At 32.2% G+C, this 20,600-nt stretch overlaps 4 protein-coding genes across 5 annotated transcripts; 2 read left to right on the top strand and 2 right to left on the bottom strand.

Annotated features, from left to right (window-relative positions):
• Positions 1–10,437: 10,437 nt before the first annotated feature.
• LOC119643228 (katanin p80 WD40 repeat-containing subunit B1-like) lies at positions 10,438–12,912 on the bottom strand. The gene is made up of 3 exons (XM_038042572.1): positions 12,145–12,912; positions 11,050–11,177; positions 10,438–10,885 (listed from the first exon to the last, which is right to left on the bottom strand). The coding sequence occupies exons 1-3, from the start codon at positions 12,176–12,178 to the stop codon at positions 10,664–10,666; spliced, it is 384 nt and encodes a 127-aa protein (XP_037898500.1). The 5' UTR covers positions 12,179–12,912; the 3' UTR covers positions 10,438–10,663.
• A 92-nt stretch (positions 12,913–13,004) lies between these two features.
• On the top strand, positions 13,005–14,772 carry LOC119643227 (proteasome subunit alpha type-7-1). Its single transcript, XM_038042571.1, has 3 exons — positions 13,005–13,200; positions 13,276–13,505; positions 13,969–14,772. Exons 1-3 carry the CDS (start codon positions 13,102–13,104, stop codon positions 14,384–14,386), a joined length of 747 nt encoding a protein of 248 aa, XP_037898499.1. The 5' UTR covers positions 13,005–13,101; the 3' UTR covers positions 14,387–14,772.
• LOC119643226 (dual specificity mitogen-activated protein kinase kinase 3-like) lies at positions 14,564–17,275 on the bottom strand. The gene is made up of 4 exons (XM_038042570.1): positions 16,897–17,275; positions 16,449–16,839; positions 15,549–15,681; positions 14,564–15,492 (listed from the first exon to the last, which is right to left on the bottom strand). Exons 1-4 carry the CDS (start codon positions 16,953–16,955, stop codon positions 15,086–15,088), a joined length of 990 nt encoding a protein of 329 aa, XP_037898498.1. The 5' UTR covers positions 16,956–17,275; the 3' UTR covers positions 14,564–15,085.
• Positions 17,276–19,078: 1,803 nt separating this feature from the next.
• On the top strand, positions 19,079–19,891 carry LOC119643229 (UPF0488 protein CG14286-like). Of its 2 annotated transcripts, none has more exons than XM_038042575.1 (3): positions 19,079–19,335; positions 19,394–19,528; positions 19,627–19,891. In XM_038042575.1, the coding sequence occupies exons 1-3, from the start codon at positions 19,179–19,181 to the stop codon at positions 19,830–19,832; spliced, it is 498 nt and encodes a 165-aa protein (XP_037898503.1). In that variant the 5' UTR covers positions 19,079–19,178; the 3' UTR covers positions 19,833–19,891. The 2 variants fall into 2 exon arrangements, with proteins under 2 accessions (XP_037898503.1, XP_037898502.1); XM_038042574.1 differs by having other exon boundaries at positions 19,582–19,891.
• The last annotated feature ends 709 nt before the right edge of the window (positions 19,892–20,600 follow it).

Raw genomic sequence — 20,600 nt, 5'->3', positions numbered from 1 at the left:
TTTTTTTTTTTTAACGACTTAATAGGCAACATGGAGAAGGTATTAAAGAAAAGGTCGACTATAGTTTTAATGATGAGAATTAAGACATTCACGGATGAATCAAAATGACCAAATAAATTTTATTCGATTTAAAGTGAATTTTGCGATAATCACATCTAACTCTATTTTTCATTTATAAGAAACTTAATACTCTCATGAGACCAACGTGTTATGCTGTATTCACTCAAGCATCGTTTTTTATTACATAACATATCCGACCGCTAAGGTAATATTTTTTGCTCAAATAAAAAAGCGTACAATGCTTTTTTTTATATCTTTCTGGAATTTGCCCCTTATTCACAGAGCGAAAAACACTTTAGCAATCTTTGTAAATTATTCAAATTTGTTTAATTAAAATAAAACAATCGATCGTGGCAACTTGTTACACGCTAGTGCTAACATATAGACCTTAGAATTTGATATAGTGTCTCTTTGCCGGTAAGCTATAGGGCTGAAAATAATTATGCAGCCTGTAGTGTGGATGATGATGATGATCTTTAGAGATTAGGGTTATTATATATGTTATTACTTATGCATATATTTGATTTTTAATTGGTTGATATATGGTGTATTGGATAGTCGTCTGGTATGAAAAGTTGAAACATACTAATAGGTCAAAAAACAAATGTCGGAATGTTGATAAACAGCTTCAAGTAAGTAAACACAAGCGGTTGCTCATACAGATATTTTTCAAAATAAAGCGTTAACAGTGGGTGTGTGGCACGACACTTGAGTTTGGAACCGCAAATCTTTCTTACGCGAGTTTTGTTGTATGGACTAAAATTCGTTTGTGTTGAAAACTTACGGTATCATGACTTTTACCTTAACACATCAATTTTTTGCCCTAATTGAATCAACTATTGCTGATTGCAGTCCGACGCTCTCCCCCAAATGGGCCCGCCATGAACAATCACCTTTGTAGTCGATATTAGCGACAGGTTCTTCTACTATTTATCATGGTTAATTGAGCTTTGGATATTGTAACTCTATTCACTACTCATTTTCGATAAAGACTGGGCAGCTCCTTGCTTCCCATATTAAGCAGAAAAAATAAATTTCAAAAGTAAATTGCAAGTGACTCCTATTCGACACAAGAAAATTACGTGATGCTGATACCAAGTCGCTAATACTTCTAATAATCAAGTTTGTGTTGTTATCAAGTGACTAAACTTACGATATTACATTTAACATCTGGCAATTCCAACAAAACGTTCCAGTGGGGCCATCTTTTGTTAAACGATAGAAAAACTTATTTGTACTTCTATTAAACTAATTGCATATCTATTTCATATTCTTATGATCGGCAGCAAGAAGGCGATGGAATGATGAGGCGATTTTGCAATGCCGGTTTGTCTGCCCATTCGTTTATAATATTGGAACTACCAAGTGTAAAAAATCGAAACCGATATGTGTAAATTAACTCTTATTATGGGTATGATCTCGCGACACTAGAAGAAAAGACTGCAACTTACAAGTCATACCAACAACAGATCAAGCTATAATTTTGTAGAAACATTAGACAAGGCTTTGTAAAAAGCGAACGTGTATCTAGAATCAGTTACGTTCAGTTACCTGTCACGCCTGTAATTATCTCTGCATTTTTCTTAGATATTTAGTTAAGGCGATAAACATTCGAAAATTTGTGTGCCAAGCTGAATGTAATTTTCCCACTTGTTATCTACTCGTTTAATTTTTTATCTTTATTTCGACTACCTAACCTTTATATGTTGCAAGGTGTAAATAAAGAAAAAAATAATAAAAACAAAAAAAAAAAAAAACTACCAGATAGAAAGGAAGAAACTGAACAAATTTCAAAACTATTTCTTAAAAAAAAAAAAAAAAAAAAAACTAGTTTCCAAAGTTTATTAGAATGAGAACTCATAGCGTAGTTAACCTGGTTCGAAATTCGACCGCTAAAAACAAAGATATTTAGTCTCAAATAAATTGAAAACTTGCTTTAGGTAAACAAATTACTTATTGTTAATGTGAAATATTTAATGAGCGACGCATTAATGTTAAAGAAAATAAAAACAAAAAAAAACTAATTAAAAATAATTTATAGTTAAGTGTTTAACACAGCAAACACGATTACAAATGATTGCAAGTAATTAACTTTAGAGGAGAATTCACCACTCACATCGAAATTATATAAAAGCGACAAAAAAAAAAGATTATGCAAAACTTCAAACATCACCGACGGGCAGCTGATGATGCGTATATTATCATATGACCATAATCTACGTTACAGTGGAATAGTCATAGCAGGGTTCAAAACTTTCAATAAAGGGAAAAATGCTATTTGCGCTAAAGCGAATTTAGAAAAGCTACTAATCTGACACACTTTCACTTCATGAGCCGGCACAAACTATTTTTCGACTACGAACAATGCTGTCCGGGGGCTTTCTAAAGCTTTATGCACCGCTCAATAACTTTGCTTTGCTTGCCAATTGGCAGAAAGACTGACTTGGAAATGATGTCTATTTGGGCTTGTCAATGTCGTTACTTAGCGAGTTCCAAGTATTAAGAATCTTTATTATTAAGCTTGAGAACTTCGTCTTCACATAAATGTAAGCAAAATGTTAAAGGCACTTATACATGTTTTACTGTAGCAGTTCTATGCACACACATATGCACAAATGAGTTTATAAAGTGTGTAATTAGATATGATATGAAGTCTTAGCAGTAAGCAAACTATAAAATCTTAAGATAACATTAAGAGAAACAAGATCCCTGAGCGCCTTCTCTCTCTCTCTCTTCTTATAGAAAGAGAAAAAACAAAGAAATAAATAAAGTAAACAAAACTGTTGACTAAACACAATAAACTGAAAACAAAAAAAACCAAAAAAAATTATATACGGTCATGGTCGAATCTTTTATACCCATACACTGTTATCCTAGGAAGAGGCTAAAAAAAGGAAAAGAACTGCACTTTCGTACTTCATGCCATTGAATGCGAAAACGTTCATAGTCTTTATAATGTTTATCGCCTAGGCATGTGAGTCTTATAGACGTGTCCTTCGACCGATTTGGACGATTTGCACTGCTAACTTGTTTAATTTAATTTTTGCAGTCATGAAAATGTTCACAACAGACAACGAACACAAGAACGAACACGACGGACATTTTTAAATCGCTTTGATAATGATCAAGAATATAAACATACTTTGTGGGGTCAATGAAGCTTCCGTTCTGGGCGTTGCAAATGTTTTGACAAAATGAATATATCCTTCACCGTTCGGTGATGGGTATAAAGAAGTTGAAAATAAAAAAAAAATAAATAAAAAAAACAATCAGGCAATACGTTAATTCCACAAGATTTGCGGTTGCGCTGCTGTGGTTAATGGTGATGCGTAGGTTGCATCAGTTTTTTTTTTTTTGGTTGCTATTGTTGTTGTTGTTGTTGTGGCTGCTGCTTTTTGATACAATGATCGACGAATGAATTGTGAATGTTAAGCAGTTTTTTGTAAGTCTGAATTTCAAATTCTAAACATGAAGTTGTGCTATGTTAGGTATATAGCGTAAACTTTTACACAGGTACACAATTGCTGTAATCGCCGCTGGCGGCAGTGTTAGTTATGGTGCTAGATAATTGGTATGCAATCAATGAATGCGTTTGTTTTTCTCATTTTCATTCTCATTCGCCCGCTTCCTCCCTGACCACTCTATCAGTCTGTCTCTCTCACTCATTCTGTCTTTCTCTATCTATTGATCTTTCTCTTTCCAGCTTTTTGCATTATATACATGATGCACGGATTAAAATTGAAGAACCGATTTAACAATTATAGTTTCAGTTATGGTTAAAATTACATATACAGACAACATAAGGTTGGAATGTTGGTTATTGAACTCTGAAATGAAAACAACAATAAAAAAAAAATAATGCCCACATAATCATTAAATAATTAAATTAAGCAAGTTTCATAAAGAATTACAAGCGTCCAGGTGTAGAGATAAAAAATCTTTATTTTTTTTTTTTTTTTTATAAGACAAACGACCGGATATGAAAGCGTAGCATATGCTAAGCAATGTAATTGCAAAGGAAGTAATTTATAAGCAATTTATAGTGTATAGGTATTGCTCCTTGCTTTTTAAAATTATTCCAAATAATTAACGCAATTATATACATTTTTATGACGAATTTTGGCCATCCATTAGATATATGGAAATATCAAAGTTTTCCGCCGCAACTCTTACGTTCGTTTAAGTAAAAATTAGGGCTGAATATGTAAAATTATTGTCGAATATCAATTAAAAAAAAAAAATGTCAATCAATAATAGATAAAGATAACTAAGAACACTATAGTGGCACACGGCCCATCATTAAATACTCGATATCATCTCGTCTAATACAGTTACTAACATATATAAAGACTTTCAAATGAGGCTTAAGATGCGGGGTGCTCGAATTAATGGTCCTATCCGACCCATTTTCAATAACGTTCGTCCTTGTCACTGCACCAAATTTCATCAGAATATCTCAAAAATTGCAATGTGTTGGTTGAACAAAAATTTACATACATCACAGACATCAGACGAACGGACAGGTTTAGATCGATTCAGAAAATGATTCTTAATCACTATCATCGGTATAATACAGAGAGGTTTATCTTAAGTCCTTCTGACTGTTAGCATGCATACGACCGCGCACAAGCTTAATATATCCTGCGCCGTACGAGTTTTAGGGTATAGGAATTGTGCGAACCGATCGTTGCAATCATATGTCCCATAGGGTGAATACAAAAAAAAAAAGAAACACGAAACACAGACGGACAGACAAGGTTAGATCGATACAGATCGAAAAATTTGATTCTGAATCACTCGGTATAATAAAATGTGGGTCAGTCTCAAATCCTTCAAGGTGTTCATACACATACGTTCGCCCAAGGTGTCAATACACTCACAATTTTGGTCGTCTAACAACTTTTTTAAGAAAAAAAATTTCCTCACTATCGTGAGTTTTACAAATGGAATAATGAATTTAATATGCCTGCATTTTTTGTTAACCTGTGTAAAAGCATTATTGAAGAGCGAAGCGTATAGTGTTTATTGATTCTAAACATAATTCTTGTGAAATGCGTTAGAAAAAGATTTATTTGCACATTTTATAAACAATAAAATTCCATTATTTATATATTTAAGCACTTAGGTGGCTTCAAGGTTGCAAACGGTTTAATAAAAATTTTTAAAAGACAATAACAAAAAAAATGTCGCAAAAAAAATTATTTAATACGTTTAAATTTTGAAATAAAATTTTATTTTAGTGAAAATTACAAAAATATAAAGACAACATATATAATATAAAATAATATTAATGTTAAACTCCTACGCCTGTTAACGTAATATATGGAGATTTTTACCGAACCGCATCACGTTATGAAAATATTAAAAATATTTTCTTTTGATGGCTTCAGTGTGCAACCTTATAAAGTTATACACATGAATAACCAAAATAAGAAAAGCATTCATCGGCACAACGAAAATGAGAAAAAAGTTAAAATGCGTTAACGTGTGTGAAACGACATCAGCATATGCATATGTAGGTACACATCGGTTAAACGCCTATATATGTATATGTATAGCAGAGATCTTGAATCATGGTTTCAAAGCACCTTCTATTATAACATCTTTTACAGACACATATGCTCGTAATAATTTTTTTTTTTGTTTTTTTTTTTATCATCATCCTACAGGGCTTAAGCGCAATCTAGCTTTTTATCTATTAATCACATATGTAAGCAATAGAAAATTTATTGAGGAAACAGAACGAAATATTCATTACTCGTTGTTTTCTTTCTTCTACATGTCTTTTTGTAACGATTAGAAAGAGAAATAGTCATGGGAAAGTACTTAAAAAAAAATGCAAATGTTTCTTCCGTTTTCCTGTCAGCCTGAATGGTACAACTTTTTATAGGCACTTTCAGAAGATTGTTTTTCGGTCGGTTAATCTTAATCTTTGTTTTAGGGCCTTCATTCTCTAGAACAGGGATGGGCAATCGCCAACCCGCGGACAACGTTTAAAATTGCAAATGATTTAATTTGCTCGTACATGGCAATGCTGCAAATCGATTGTGTCTGCTCTTATCAATTTACTCAGCTGTGCAGCTATCAAATTTAAAATGTGTTTAAGTGTTTTTTCTTTTTTCTTTTTAATGTTAATTAAGCCATCAATCCGACCGATTTAAAAAGAAAGAAAATTAAAGCAAGATGCCACAGTTTTAATAATCGGTGGATCTTGATATAATTATTTACAAATACGCAGGAGAAAGCTTTAAACAGATGAAAATTTACAAGCTTTTCTTTGAGTAGCACTCTAATTATATGATGTGATAACGAATCAGGAACAGTGCAAATTTAACCCATCGCATTCAAGTTTGCGTAACGTGTTTACTGTATTCATTTTGTTAAAGAAAATATATTTATTACAAATAATAATACAATATTTTAATTTTTATCTTTTTGGTAATCCATTCAATCTGTTCTGGCCCCCGGAGATTACTTTAATTAAGATCTCGTCTAGAAATTTATCAGAAAATATTGCGATTTCCCAAAGAAACCCGAATCGATTTAGAACGACATTTTTGCGAAGAGCAAATTGATAGAATATATGAGATTAACATTCCGATCTATTTGTTTGCATAAATATCGGTAACTTGAAACCTTTTTTTACCCTCCAATAACGACCAAGTTTCACGACTACATGAATCCTTTTTAAATATTTCCCGCGATTTAGCAAATCACACGTAAAGAAAGAAAAAGAGAACTTGATAAAGAAATCAACTAAACTAAAATAACCCAATGCTAAGACTCAAAGCAAATTATAAACGGTCTTCAATATTGAAATCCATCAATACTCTGAAATGAATTATTGTTGGCATCAATGCAGAGTTAATAACTACATACGCAATTCCTGGTGCCTTTTTTTACGCAATGCTCTCATTCTACAAATCTAAAAATTTTCTTCTTTTTATTACAATTAAATGCTCGTTGAACGATGGCGTACTTGTATATAAGCACGTACGCCATATATATTAGCTTACAACTGAGAAATAAACTTCTTACGCTTATACGCAAGACATTGTATCTGTTCTTGTTGCCATTTTTCGCTAAGAAAGGATTTGTAAAAATCTAAAGAAGGCAAGTGGAACGAAAAATAAAATAGAAAAGATTCCAAGCTGAATATCAATCAATTTCTTGATCTTAAGCGATTATTGTCAAGCAAATTTTTACTTTCTTATCAAAAATCAGGGAGTAGAGCATTGTAAGCAGAGAATATATCGTAAAAGTAAGTCAAGATAGATGAGCATCCATGGCACAACTAAATAAGCCACAGGCTGATATTGCATACATCCTCAAAACCTTCCGTAATAAACCAGACTCAAGCCTTGATAACGATGAAAATTCGGATACCTCCCTGTCTTTCTTCAGTAAAAGTAGCCCGAGAAGTGATCTTAAACTTTGACTGGAAAATACTCCCGGTTTCTCAAATTATTCGTCCGACTTGTTTCCTTCTAATGAGCACCGTTTCAAGTCGATGCAATCATATTTAGGAAATCAGCAGCTCACTAAAATTAAAAATATACGAAAATGGCTCCGTGATTATTTCACCTCGGAACAACGAGTAAAACGATAAAAAGCAAAAGATCATAGCTAACGCTAACGGTCGGGCATATTTCGATTATCAACAACATAACATTTGTAAAAAACATATTTCAAATGAGGTTGAATTTTATCAAAAAAGGGACACACAATAATAAACTAATTTTTACTAAATTTGAGCGAACTTATTTATCTGACTTATCTGACTGACTGAACGTTAAAGTCAAGTTTAATATTTTAGAAAAAGTTTCGAGAACGCGGTCAGGTTTTCAACGAAGTAGAAAGCACAAGCAGAATATTTACAAATTGTCTCCTCTTTATAAGACGATGTAGGATGTTTCAACAAAATTAATTAGAGGGTTATTATTATTATTTTAGGCAGAGAATAAATTCTAAGTGTAAAGCACTTTATCAAAACGCTACGCATTTGAGATTTGATGAATACACGACCATTGAGTTGGTCGTGGTCGAGACTAGCCTACCCGGCCACTCAGACGGACCTGATTAGAGGTTAAATTGTAATCAGCTTGCTCTTATTGACTTTAACATGTGTCTTTGCCGTCTTTTTAAACACATACATAATACATAGTATTCGGTTATGTTAAAAATTCTGTTTTTCGAAAAATAAACCATCATCTCATGTCACCGATATGCATATGTTTTCTCTTAAAACCTCGCTCAGCGTCGCACAAACTCTTCTCCTCATACCTCGTATTTTTTAAAGGCAGTGTTTGCCTTTCAAGTTCGATTAGCACATAATTCAATTACACGCATTGGGCTCCAACATATTTCATAGAATCAAATAAATATAAAAATAAGAATTATTTAAATTATCTCCGAATTGCGATTACTTTTTGCTCGAATTTAAGATTTAAGACCAGATGGCGAAAAATGTAAACAGCAAAAAAAAAAACGCAAAAAAAAAAGAAAAACATTAAGAAAGTCTGGTATTATATGTAACCAAAATGATTTTAAACTTTTGAAATATGTGAAATTCATTTTTCTTTTAAACAACAATAAGAGATGTGCTCGCTCTGTATATATGCATACATATGCATGCACGCATTTAAACCTTCCTTTGTTGGCGCAGACAGAGCGCTTATTATTGTTGTTACGATTGCTGTCATGTTGAATAATAACTAAATAGGAAAACCGCATACACTTTGAACCGAATCTTGAGTACCCACCATCTACGGCAAAGACATATAGATCGATCCCTTAGTTAGCGTTTTATATATTTAAAAGTGATATGGTATGGCATCGTTTCGTACCATTTATTACCTTATGTAAGTTGTTTGGAAATACATATATATATATCTATATTTTTTTGTATTTACCAAAACATTTATTATTTAATTAGGTCAGTTTAAGTCCTTCTTCTAAACGGCTTGGGCGAAATAACAAATTCGATCTGTAAATTTGAAGTAAGAATGTGCGATACATATATGTGCTCGTGCGAGAAGACATGAGTGCACATCCCGATCGATTGTGCATTGTGTACGTGTTACACAATCTTAAACTGATTAAATGAATGTGGCATTGTTTTTGAAATTAATATTACAATTATAGTGGACGTGGCTAAGGAGGACGCAAATAGTTACCAGATTTCATTCGCATTTTCATAACCATGGATAGCATAAATTGAATACATTGCTACCCTCTACAAGAATGGAAAGAGATATGCCTGAATTCGTTTAAAATCTCGGACTGAAGGTGAGAAGAAATGCGTAAAACTACTGAGCAATTCTGTAACTTACGCTGATAAAACAAATAGAAACGTGATCGAGCGCGGTTCCTTTTTTCGTATACCACTTAGCCTAATACATTCAAAAAATTATTCATTACTGCCTTCTAAAGGCTTACTTCTTACAAGCATTCCGCGGCGGGATGGCGGAGTATGTAAAACTCGGAACTAGCAAGTCAATGTTCTCAAGTGCAGTAGAGTTTATTTTGGTGTGCCACTATAGTGAGGGCTCAGCCGATAAAGGCATAATACTTCTCGATTGGGCACACACGCACTAGCCCGCGTCCACCATTTCCATATTCCTTCGTTCTTTTTCTTAAATAGTTGTCATAAGGAATCACCCCGTGTAATTAGTCACACTTATTTAAAAAACAAAAACAAAACAAAAAAAAAGATTAAAAAGAAATATTGAGATTGTTGTTCACAAAACTGACCTATGGTGTCCACATTTGCCACATAATACTATATGGACGGTTAGATTAAATCAATTCAAAAAATGATTCTAAACCAAACGGTATAATAGAAGTTGCAGTCAATCTCAATCCCTCTATATAGAATAGAAGGCATGGCTAAATGGTTCCATTCATAATTTCATATTCATTAAGCATATATGCATATGCACAAGGTAGGTTGAAATATCGTATCAAGTGCTGCCTATTATTAACTGTTACAAACGGATTAGCAAAATTATTGTATCTTGATCCTCCTCCATTGGCGAATATAAAATAAGCGAAGATAATTATAATATACATAAGCGTAGCAATACTAAGGAAAGAATACTCGAACATACAACAATACAATTTAAAGTGATTTTTTTCAATAGCGTTTAACTGGTGGCAAAATATGTGATGAATAGCTTGCAATATTAACACCGCTCGTAGACTAAATTGACTTGAGCAGTTACTATATAACGTATATAACTAAATGTATTCAACTGCTTAGCTGGCTGGGTAGGTGGGTGTAGACAGATGCAAAACAAAAAAAAAAAAACAATTCCTAACACTTACATTAAACATGGCTGTTATGCTGTTTTATCCATGTTTTGTTATAGCAATAATAACCATAAATATTGCTTTAATTGCATTATAACAAACTCAACCTACTACCGATGTATATAAAAAATAGAAAGAAAAATCTTTCAATACAACAAGTGTATCTCAAATGTACATATGTTAATTTTCTGAAGTATTTATGCAACAATTTAATAATTTAATATAGCGTATAATCTTGTATGATGAAAAGATGAAAATATGATTAACTGAAGATAGACGATAAATAATACACTTACCTGACTGTGGTATCATTGCTACCAGAAACCACATATTCACCGGACGGATTAAAATCTAATGTGCGAACACTTTTCATGTGTCCATTTAAGGTAGAGCAAATTGTTTGAGCGTTTAAATCCCATCTCCTTATAATACCAATATCGTCGGCTGAGTAAACAAAATCATCATTGTAAGCAAAACGTACGCAATCTATGGGCCGATTATGTCCAGTTAGCGACTGCAAAATGATTATTATAAAGAATATTTGAATGAAAAGCCTGGGCTGAAGTTTATCTATCAAACGTGTATTTATGTAAATATGTATGCGTCTATGTTACGTATATACAAGATCTATACATATATATGTATAGATAGTTATATATATTTATACGTATTACTTACCATAAAGCATTCTGTTTGGCCAATGGCCCAGAGGTTGACATTGCGGTCCTGACCTCCGGTTACTAAGACACGACCGGTTTCACCGACATCCAAACAATTAACATTACCATTATGAGCCTTTATTTCATCTAAAAATTAAAAAAATTCTAAATCACATAAGCTAATCTTTAAAACAGCAGATATAAGTATTTAAGAGAAACAGAAGAAAAAAAAAAAAAAAAGAAAGTATCATTGAAGCTCTCTCACCAAAGATTTTCCATACAACCGACCCACACGCTTCGCAAAGCTTGACATATCAGGTGTGTCGAATCGCAAAACAAAAAACCGGCTATCCTTGCTTTTTTCACATGTGTTTCAATAAAAAGGGGTTTAAAAAAAAAAAAAAAAAAAAAAAAAAAAAAAAAAAAAAAGACGAGTCGTTGACCACGCAAATAAGGTGCTTTATTAAATTTCCTTTTTTACTGTTTGCGGGCTAGACAACAAACCGAAAACCACTGGAGGGGGAGCTTACATGGGATAAAAACAGAAAAGAGAAAATTTCTCACACCTATACTGAGTTAAGTGTATATACATATATATATATATATATATATATATATATATATATATACAAATGCAAAAGCAAACAACCTGATACCAAATGAAGAGCAACATAACAAAGATAATGGGGCCAAATAACACGGCTACAGAAATGCATTAAAGATTTGCATAACCTTGCAGTTGGTCGTATTATGTTGATATTTTTGTTCATTTAAATATATCTCCATACAACTAGTTTCAGCTTTAATAGGCAAAGTGATATATGTAGCGCGATAAATCATTGTGCAGATCTCTGAAACCAAAAGTGGCAAAAACATGCAATGTCAACTGCAACTGTAAATATCCGGCAATGCATGTTTGTGTAGTCGACCATATACGGTCCTGGGCTGGGATTTTATCGTGCAGCGTATATATATACATATATATATATATATATATATATATATATATATATATATGTGTGTGTGTATGTATGTATGGATGTATATATATATATACACACATAAGTGTTCAATAAATATATCTCTATAAACTGACATATATGCACATACTTACATATTCTTTCTGTTAATTTACGCGCTAATGCCATTACTTTATAGCCACTTTAACGCCGTAATTTTTATATATCGATGAGAGCAATTGATTTTGATTTGTGATGTCGCTTAATTATTATTATTATTATTATTATTGTCTTGCCACTATAAACGACAATTTACTCACTGATTAACTTCTTTGTTTTAACGAAATTTCCGTTTATATATTTGTATTTGCAAAGAGCAAAAATTAGCTCAGAATTATGTTATTTTCTGTTCATTTGCCGCAAACCGTTAAAATTGGATTTCTTGCTATACTTTGTTGTTGAAGCTTTTTTTTACTTTTTTTTATTTTATTAGTAACAGTAAACTGGCCCCACTAATGAATTTTCTATTTTCAAATTACACGAGTCGACTAACTACGAGACAACTACGTACGACACAATGACGATTTTCACAACCACACTCACTTTGCATATTTGCACCGCATGTACGCATAATTCTTTTTTTTTCTTCAAGTCTTTACAAAACATAACAATTTAGAACAACGCGTTGACAGTCTTTTTTCTTTCAAATCAATTTTTTTTGCACGATTATAAATATAACTAAAGCAAAAATTCTTTCCATTTATTTCGCTGCTGTCACCAACAAACAGCACTAAAATAATAAAAACAACAAAATCCTTTCTCCGTTTTCTTTTGTTGAAATTTAGAAAATAAGCAGCTGTCAAAATAATTAACAGTCTTGCCAACTCGTACGACATAAGGCTGTTTAATATTGGTTCATTAAATGTTATAAATGGGAATTTAAATATTTTTTTTTTTTTTGAGAATATAATAAGAAAAAGCCCTATATGCCTGTTAATAACATCGGCAACACTGAGGCTGACAAACAATTTTTGTATTTCTGCAAATAATCGTGGATAATTTAAGCGGCTTAAAAAGTAACATTCTCTTAAATCTATTAAAAACTAATAAGAATGTCGCGTTATGATCGAGCTGTCACCATATTTTCACCAGATGGACATTTACTTCAGGTAGAATATGCTCAGGAAGCAGTACGTAAAGGTTCAACAGCGGTAGGTCAACACCTAACCTAGTTATTTGCAAACTAAAAGTAGTTCTATGAAAATATTTCTTTATCTCACTCATAGGTGGGTGTTAGAGGAGCTAATTGCGTAGTATTGGGGGTGGAAAAGCGATCGGTAGCTCAATTACAAGAAGAACGCACTGTACGAAAAATTTGCGCTTTAGATGATCATGTTGTAATGGCTTTCGCAGGCCTGACTGCAGATGCTCGTGTTCTGATTAATCGTGCACAAGTCGAATGTCAAAGTCATAAATTAAACGTTGAGGATCCCGTTACTCTGGAATACATCACAAGGTATGGAAGCAAAATTTTAAAACAAAAAAACTACATTGGGCTACGCGTTATAGTTCAATATGCATTACTTCGAGCAGTGCGTAGACTAGCGAATCATAGACAATCCCGATACAGCAGATTACAAGCTGTGACTGTTGTTGGATATATACAAAGATTTGCGTATATATTTGTCCTTACTTTTATGGCCTTACTTTTTTATTTTTGTAATTTATATCTGCAGCATTAATTTTGTGGCAAAAATTATATATCTCACAGATTTTAATTTTTTATTTTGCACAAACCTTTAATTTTTAAGTTTAATCTGTCTTTAACTGGCGGCAACAAACGCGAGCATGACTAAATTGATTCGATTATTTACGTTAATAGTGACTACATATGTATATATTATAAAACTTTTGATGGATATTCTAAAAATGATGAACATTATGAATAGTAAGTCATTGAAAAACAATGCTTCTTGCAGGTACATTGCTCAACTGAAGCAAAAATACACCCAAAGCAATGGACGTCGTCCTTTTGGTATATCTTGCCTAATCGGTGGTTTTGATTACGACGGTACTTCTCATTTATATCAAACTGAACCTTCAGGCATTTATTATGAGTGGAAGGCTAATGCTACCGGACGTTCGGCCAAAACTGTGCGGGAATTCCTAGAAAAGCATTACACTGATGAAGAAGTTGCTGAAGAGAAGGGTGCCGTTAAATTAGCGATTAAAGCTTTGCTTGAGGTAGCTCAAACCGGTCAGAAAAACTTAGAAATTGCTGTTATGGAGAAGAATAAGCCTCTGAAAATGCTCGATACCCAAACAATTGAGAAATACGTGGCTATTATCGAAAAAGAGAAGGAAGAAGAAATCGAGAAAAAAAAACAGAAAAAATAAGACCAACAGCGGGTAGAGGTCAGATTAGCTTTTATAAAAATATTTAAATTTCTTATTTTTGGAGGTAGAAGATGTAGTTTCTACTTCAGCCCGATATGTAAACAACATTACAAATAAAATCAAACTTCGTTGCCGAAGATCAACTTAAGAACGCGTGGTATTTTGCACACTTTTAGCTATGTTTCGTTTATTTATTTTTTTTATTTAATTTTCTTATATAACTTAATCTGATTCACTTATAAATTGCTGCTCAATATTAACAAATTGTTACAGTTCTACAAAATATATTTCGTATGTGGACACAGTTGTTTCTTTACTTATAGGTTAAACAAACATAGGTTTGAATTTTAATAAATTAAAAACGAATTGACACAATTACATAAATACACGCGTACGCGGCTATAGTATTCTAACTTAAACTTTACCAGTTCCGTACACAGCAGCTGCTGTAAATCCTTTCTTTCATGTATAAAAATATAGATATTTTATCAAATTTATGCAAAATATTTTTCATATGCATGGCGGCATTTCGCTAAAATTCTTCATGCGCTTGCATCTATTCAGAGTTAATGACAGAAAAGCTATATACTGCTGAATTTGTTTATCGTATATTCAATCGTTGCTATTTACGTATAAAAATTTGAAGAATCCCGCCATCTTCTGCCCGTATCTCTTTTCATCATTTCCGTTAAGAAATTTCTATTCGGGCAAATCTAATATTCTGGTTACAAATTCTGAAATATCCGTATTACGTCTAATATGTTCTGAGATAAAGGGATGTTGCAGTAATCGTTCATAATTGGGCCGTGCTGTGTAATTCTTTTGCAGGCATTTTGTTATAAAGTCTTCAAAGTCTGTTGAAAATGCGCCCGGCTCCAATCGTGGCGGATCATCTTTAACCACTTGTCGTAATTGTTCGAAAGGTGTCTTCCACGATTTATAAGGAAATTTACCTGTAGCCATTTCGATCATACTAATACCCAACGACCAGACGTCTGAACGTATATCGTACTGAGCAGGATTACCAGTAGGATCAATACGTTCGGGTGCCATATAAGGTTTACAACCCGCATCTATCGTCTTAGCCACTGAATCAACCAGGTAACCTGCAGAACGGTTAAATTCAGAACACATCCAGAAAATTATTTGTTTTACAATTTACCTGAAATGCCGAAATCGCACATTTTAACTTCACCATTGCGATTGATCAGTATATTAGATGGTTTGACATCACGATGTATAACTTTTAATTGTGCATGTAAATAATGTAAAGCATTTACCACAGACATAGCAATCTGCAATAAAAAATAAAAAAATAAAGAAATAAAAAAAAAGTAAAGACTCCAATACTCTTTCCTTAAATATAAGTTCAAACTTCCCAACCTATGGTTATGTTCAATTGTGTCATTTGCAACTTGGATACATTGCGCACGCTTGGTTATGGGGGGCGATTATGAATTTCTAGTTACTTAGTAACTTATTCGACCGCAGCCAAGTGGAGTTTCGGCAATGCCTATAACGTCACGCCACACACAGAAAGTAGGAAAAAATTTGGCATTTATGGCTAAAGGATAAAAAAAAACGTTGATAACATAAGCAACCTGAAGCGCTACTAACATCTTAAGTTGCGTTTCTAATAATTACTCTGTGAATCTTTACAATCTTCACTTCTTTCAGCTTTTCGACCTTACTTTCGATAATAAAAATTTCTAAGAATCTATATGGTTTTCGGTATGGTCCTCTTTTTAGACGTCTTAAAAAGATTTGTTACGTTTCTTTTATCCATAGAAATTCCGACAGAGGGAGGCCCAGCATTTTCAGATGGATGACGCACTTTATTAAAATTGCAAATTTTTAGTTTCATTTCCTATAAAAATCCAAAGTTACAAATTATAGAGAAGCACATGCCAACCTTGCGATAGTGAAAACCTAATTATCTATAAGAGTTAACCATTCTTAAATAGAAGTGTAGAAGTATAAAATAAGTACAGTCAAAGAATTTGTGACAAGCGAATATATATTGTGCGAATTTTTTGTGACATATATATCTGCAATCACTTACCTTTCCTAAGACACTTTCTTCCATTACTAGATTGTGTTTGAAGACTTTCGGATAAAACTTATCTAAACTGGTATCCATGACCTCCATACATATCCAGACGTCGCCTTCACGAAATAACGCGCCATAGAAGTGTACAGTGTATGGACAATCACTGGAACGCATCGATATATCCAAATCCATAAGTAGACGCTTCTGTTCTTTCCGATTTACAGTGGCTGTAATACGTTTGACAGCCATAACAGTATTCGTTTGCTCATGACGCATCTTCTCTACAATGCCATAGGCGCCACGTCCCAAATCACATATTTTCTCTAAACTGTCGGCATCAATCTCGAAGGTGCGTTCGCCAATCTGTATGGTAGTGCTAGAGTCGAGATTACGGGGGGGAACCCTTAAGGGATAAAAATTATCAATCAACAACATGGTAAGGTCTGTATGTAATTCTTACAATTCTGGTTCTGGATCCTTTTGTATGGTCATACGCAGGTTTGGTCTTCGACTGGACATTGTCTTTAAATTATGTTTATATATCGATATATGTTTAATAAGTATTGAAGTAGAGTGCTTTTCGTTTTACTTGCAAGTAAATCACTTCTAATATATTTCTAATGTTTTTTTTATCGTACTTTGAGTGTGGGGGCCGAATTTTCAGATCTCGTTTTCTCTTCCTCTTTACAATGTTACCTTTTATGGTGCTTTATCAAAACATTTTGTCGGCGTGTTTTGCCCTTACGCCGTCATTTCCTCGCGTATTTTACGTTTTTAATTATTATAAAAAAATTTTTTAAATTTTTTATTTACTTTTACAAAATGTTATTAATCAGACACCTTTTCTTATAATTTTCGTTAAATAAACTAGTCGTTTCAATATTTTTCGATTTATTTGTCAAAGCAAATGAAATTATCGTGCTTCGTTTGGTTTAGTCGTTCGTTTAATGCTGCCAAATCAACTCCATTTTTTTTTCAAACCCATATATTTTCAGCGCTATTTGTTTCTTAATACTTGTACAAAATTTTATTTACATTTGGTGCAAATTTTATTCAGTCAAATTAACAACAATAAGATAGTATTAAAAAAATAAAGTATACTTAATATATGGTTTCGTTCAATGTTAATCAAAACAATCACTACTTCTAGCAAAAAAACTCAAGTTATTTTACCAGCGACCCTGCGATCTAAGAGCGTTGACATAATGAAGCTCCGGTTATGTTTTCTTACGTAGAGAAACCATTCAATTTACAAAGTTTATATATTTTATAGCTCTGTAAATTAAATCTATATAATATATTTATCTAAAATATATTAATATATAAAAAAATATAACATAAATGTTATAAACTTATAAACTAATTTGTCCTGCAGAATTGAGAATATATGCGAATCGTTATCGTATTTTCAATCTATGTAGCCATAATAAATTTTTGAATTTATGGAAGCTTTGCAAACCCACAGTTTTATGATCCTCTGGCAATTTTGTTGTTGTCCACGTATAGTTAATTACTTAATAAAAAATTATAATTTTCGTTCATAGGAGACTGACGCACATTGAGTTTTTCCTTTTTTTGGCTTACGACTCCACCTTATTCATGTTTATCTTTCAATAATATACATATTCTTTATAAGTGGAAAACAGGCAATAAAGGGTGAAATTGTTCTACTAGAGAGGCATAAATGATAGTTTCCAAGATTTGAAATAATTAATATACGATAGTGTTATTAAATTTACGCAGATTATGAAAATTAACAAAATTGTTATTTTTTATGTATTTGTTACTTATGTTTACGTTGATTTCTTTATTTTTGATTCTGAATCCGTATGTTTGTGTTCACATTTTCTGTAAAACAAAATGGTAGCACGGGTGCTTATTGTATTTACCACTTGAGGGTTTTAAACCGACAACACGCCTCATTGTGTACGCACCTTAAGAATGCCGACAAAACCAATTCTGGAATTTGAAAATTTCAAGTAATAAACAAGGTTAATGCAATTCCAAAGTAGCGAAAGACGCATCTTTTGCGAAATGTTAATCATTGCCTGTTTAGGAGGCTGTACATATATAATTCAAAAGTTCCGTAAGCACCACATGTTGCGAACAATAGTTTTATACAATGTTTTCATTTTTCTTCATTTTCTATGTAATCATTATTCTTTATCACTAATCAATAAAAAAGCTTACTTACCTTAACATTAACTTTCTTACCGTTGTTTTCTATACATTGTTGTTTATAATTATGTTTATTTATTTCTTTTTGGTTCTAAAGCCCTACGTTTTTGTTTACAGTTTCTTATTAAATAATATTTTTGTATATAATATGGTGGCGCGGTTTCCATTGGGTCTTTTTGATCCAAATATAAGAATAACGCACCAGCCAGGTATAAAAAAAATCGTGTCCTTTTTGCTTTACCCCCAAAGTGTAAACTTCGCTTCCACTTTCATAAATATGCAAAATTTGTAACACTTATGTATTGAATGACTATCCCAGGGGTGCATATATAAGCAAGTTTTATAGTGTTAGCTCCTTTTCTATGGACAGTCAAATTAAATTTTATTTCCAGAAAAAATTTTAACATTTTGTCGTGAGGTAAATTTTCATAAAATAGATGAGTGTGGCAACTATGTCTACTTAATTTATTTTTGCTCACATAGTGTTGCTCTTTCTTGTGTCATTGAGAAGAGAACATATGTTTACGCTCTAAGTGCCTTAAAAATAGTAAGGAGAAAAGAAATATGAAATCCATTAAATCCATGCGGAAGCCACCATTAGCCGGCGTAGCATATTTGAAAAGAGATGCGGATTCTGACGTACAATTTGAATTGGAATTATATTGGTGTATCCAACAATTGGAAACAGCACTGAATGGAGGAAAACTCAGTCAAAAAATTGGTATATAAAATTATATTTCTTAGTGGTGACGAAAATTGTTTATTTATATTCTATTTAGCTGTTGACACCGTAAAAAATATAAAAATTCTGAAAAGTTCCAATGTTCCATTAATCAGAAAACGTCAAATAATGAAGGCTATGTTAGGAGATTATCGGGCCAAAATGAAAGAAGAGGAGAAAAAGATGAGCATAGGTAATCGAACATTTTATAAATAACTAAATCTCTTAATAAAAATATAATTTTAGCCTCGAAGCAAATTAAGTTTACTGAGGACGCAAATCTAATTTCAGACAATATTAAAAAATCAAGTTTCGTTAAGAAATCAGCGATACTAACATCTGGTAAGGACTTTCGTTTCGATTTCAATGCTCGCACAAAACTCGATGACTGTGCAAAGGATAATGAGCAACATTTGCAAAATAATGCAGAACTTGAAGTTAATAGTTTGCATTTCACAAACGGCAGCCAATTTAAGTTTAATTTTGTAATTGAATAAATGAACGATAACATCAGTGTGAGCTGGAAATAAAAAACTAATAGTCGCTACAACAATTTTTAATTAATATTTTCTTTTATACACTTAATTTTATTAATCACAACCTTAAAAAAGGAAAAATTCAAATATTGGAAGAAAAATTGAAGCTATTGCGTAAATACGCATAAATATAAAAACAAAAAATGTATATAAATATATGTCAATATATAAAAAATATGAAATAATCGCATTTTTTTAAAATTATTTTTTCAACGATCACCGCCCGTAGGTTGTCTTAGGTACTATTTCTTTTAACATATATATACTACAATTTATTTTCTTGATATATGTATAATGTAAGCCGTTTTTAGCAATGCATTTTAACGGTTAAAAGTAGTACCAACTCAGATAAATTTTGCCAATTTGACCGCTAGAAACGTTATATGGGGCCTCGATGGCATCAGCGCCGTCTAAGGATATCGCTTTTCTACAATCATTATTTATGTAAGTTGCTAGTTTTACATTGTCTTTTAGTTACATATAAAAGTATTCGATACTCATTTTGTTATATTTTCGAAGGCATTCCTATCAAATTTTTAAAATATTTCTTAATTTATTCTAAAAAGTCGGTTCAAAGATACACCAGCTTAATGTTTATGTATATATAAATAGGAAGTGAATAAAAAGAACATTTTCGTGCAGAATATAAAATTAATTGCATATACTTTTTATAATTGAAATCAATAATTATTTTTCATACGCCATCCTAATCATATAATATTTTTTTTT

Source organism: Glossina fuscipes, unplaced genomic scaffold, assembly GCF_014805625.2.
Source record: "Glossina fuscipes isolate IAEA_lab_2018 unplaced genomic scaffold, Yale_Gfus_2 59238, whole genome shotgun sequence".
NCBI lineage: Eukaryota > Metazoa > Arthropoda > Insecta > Diptera > Glossinidae > Glossina > Glossina fuscipes.
Note: the sequence above shows the minus strand (reverse complement) of the source record. Positions and strands in the feature narration are given on the sequence as shown.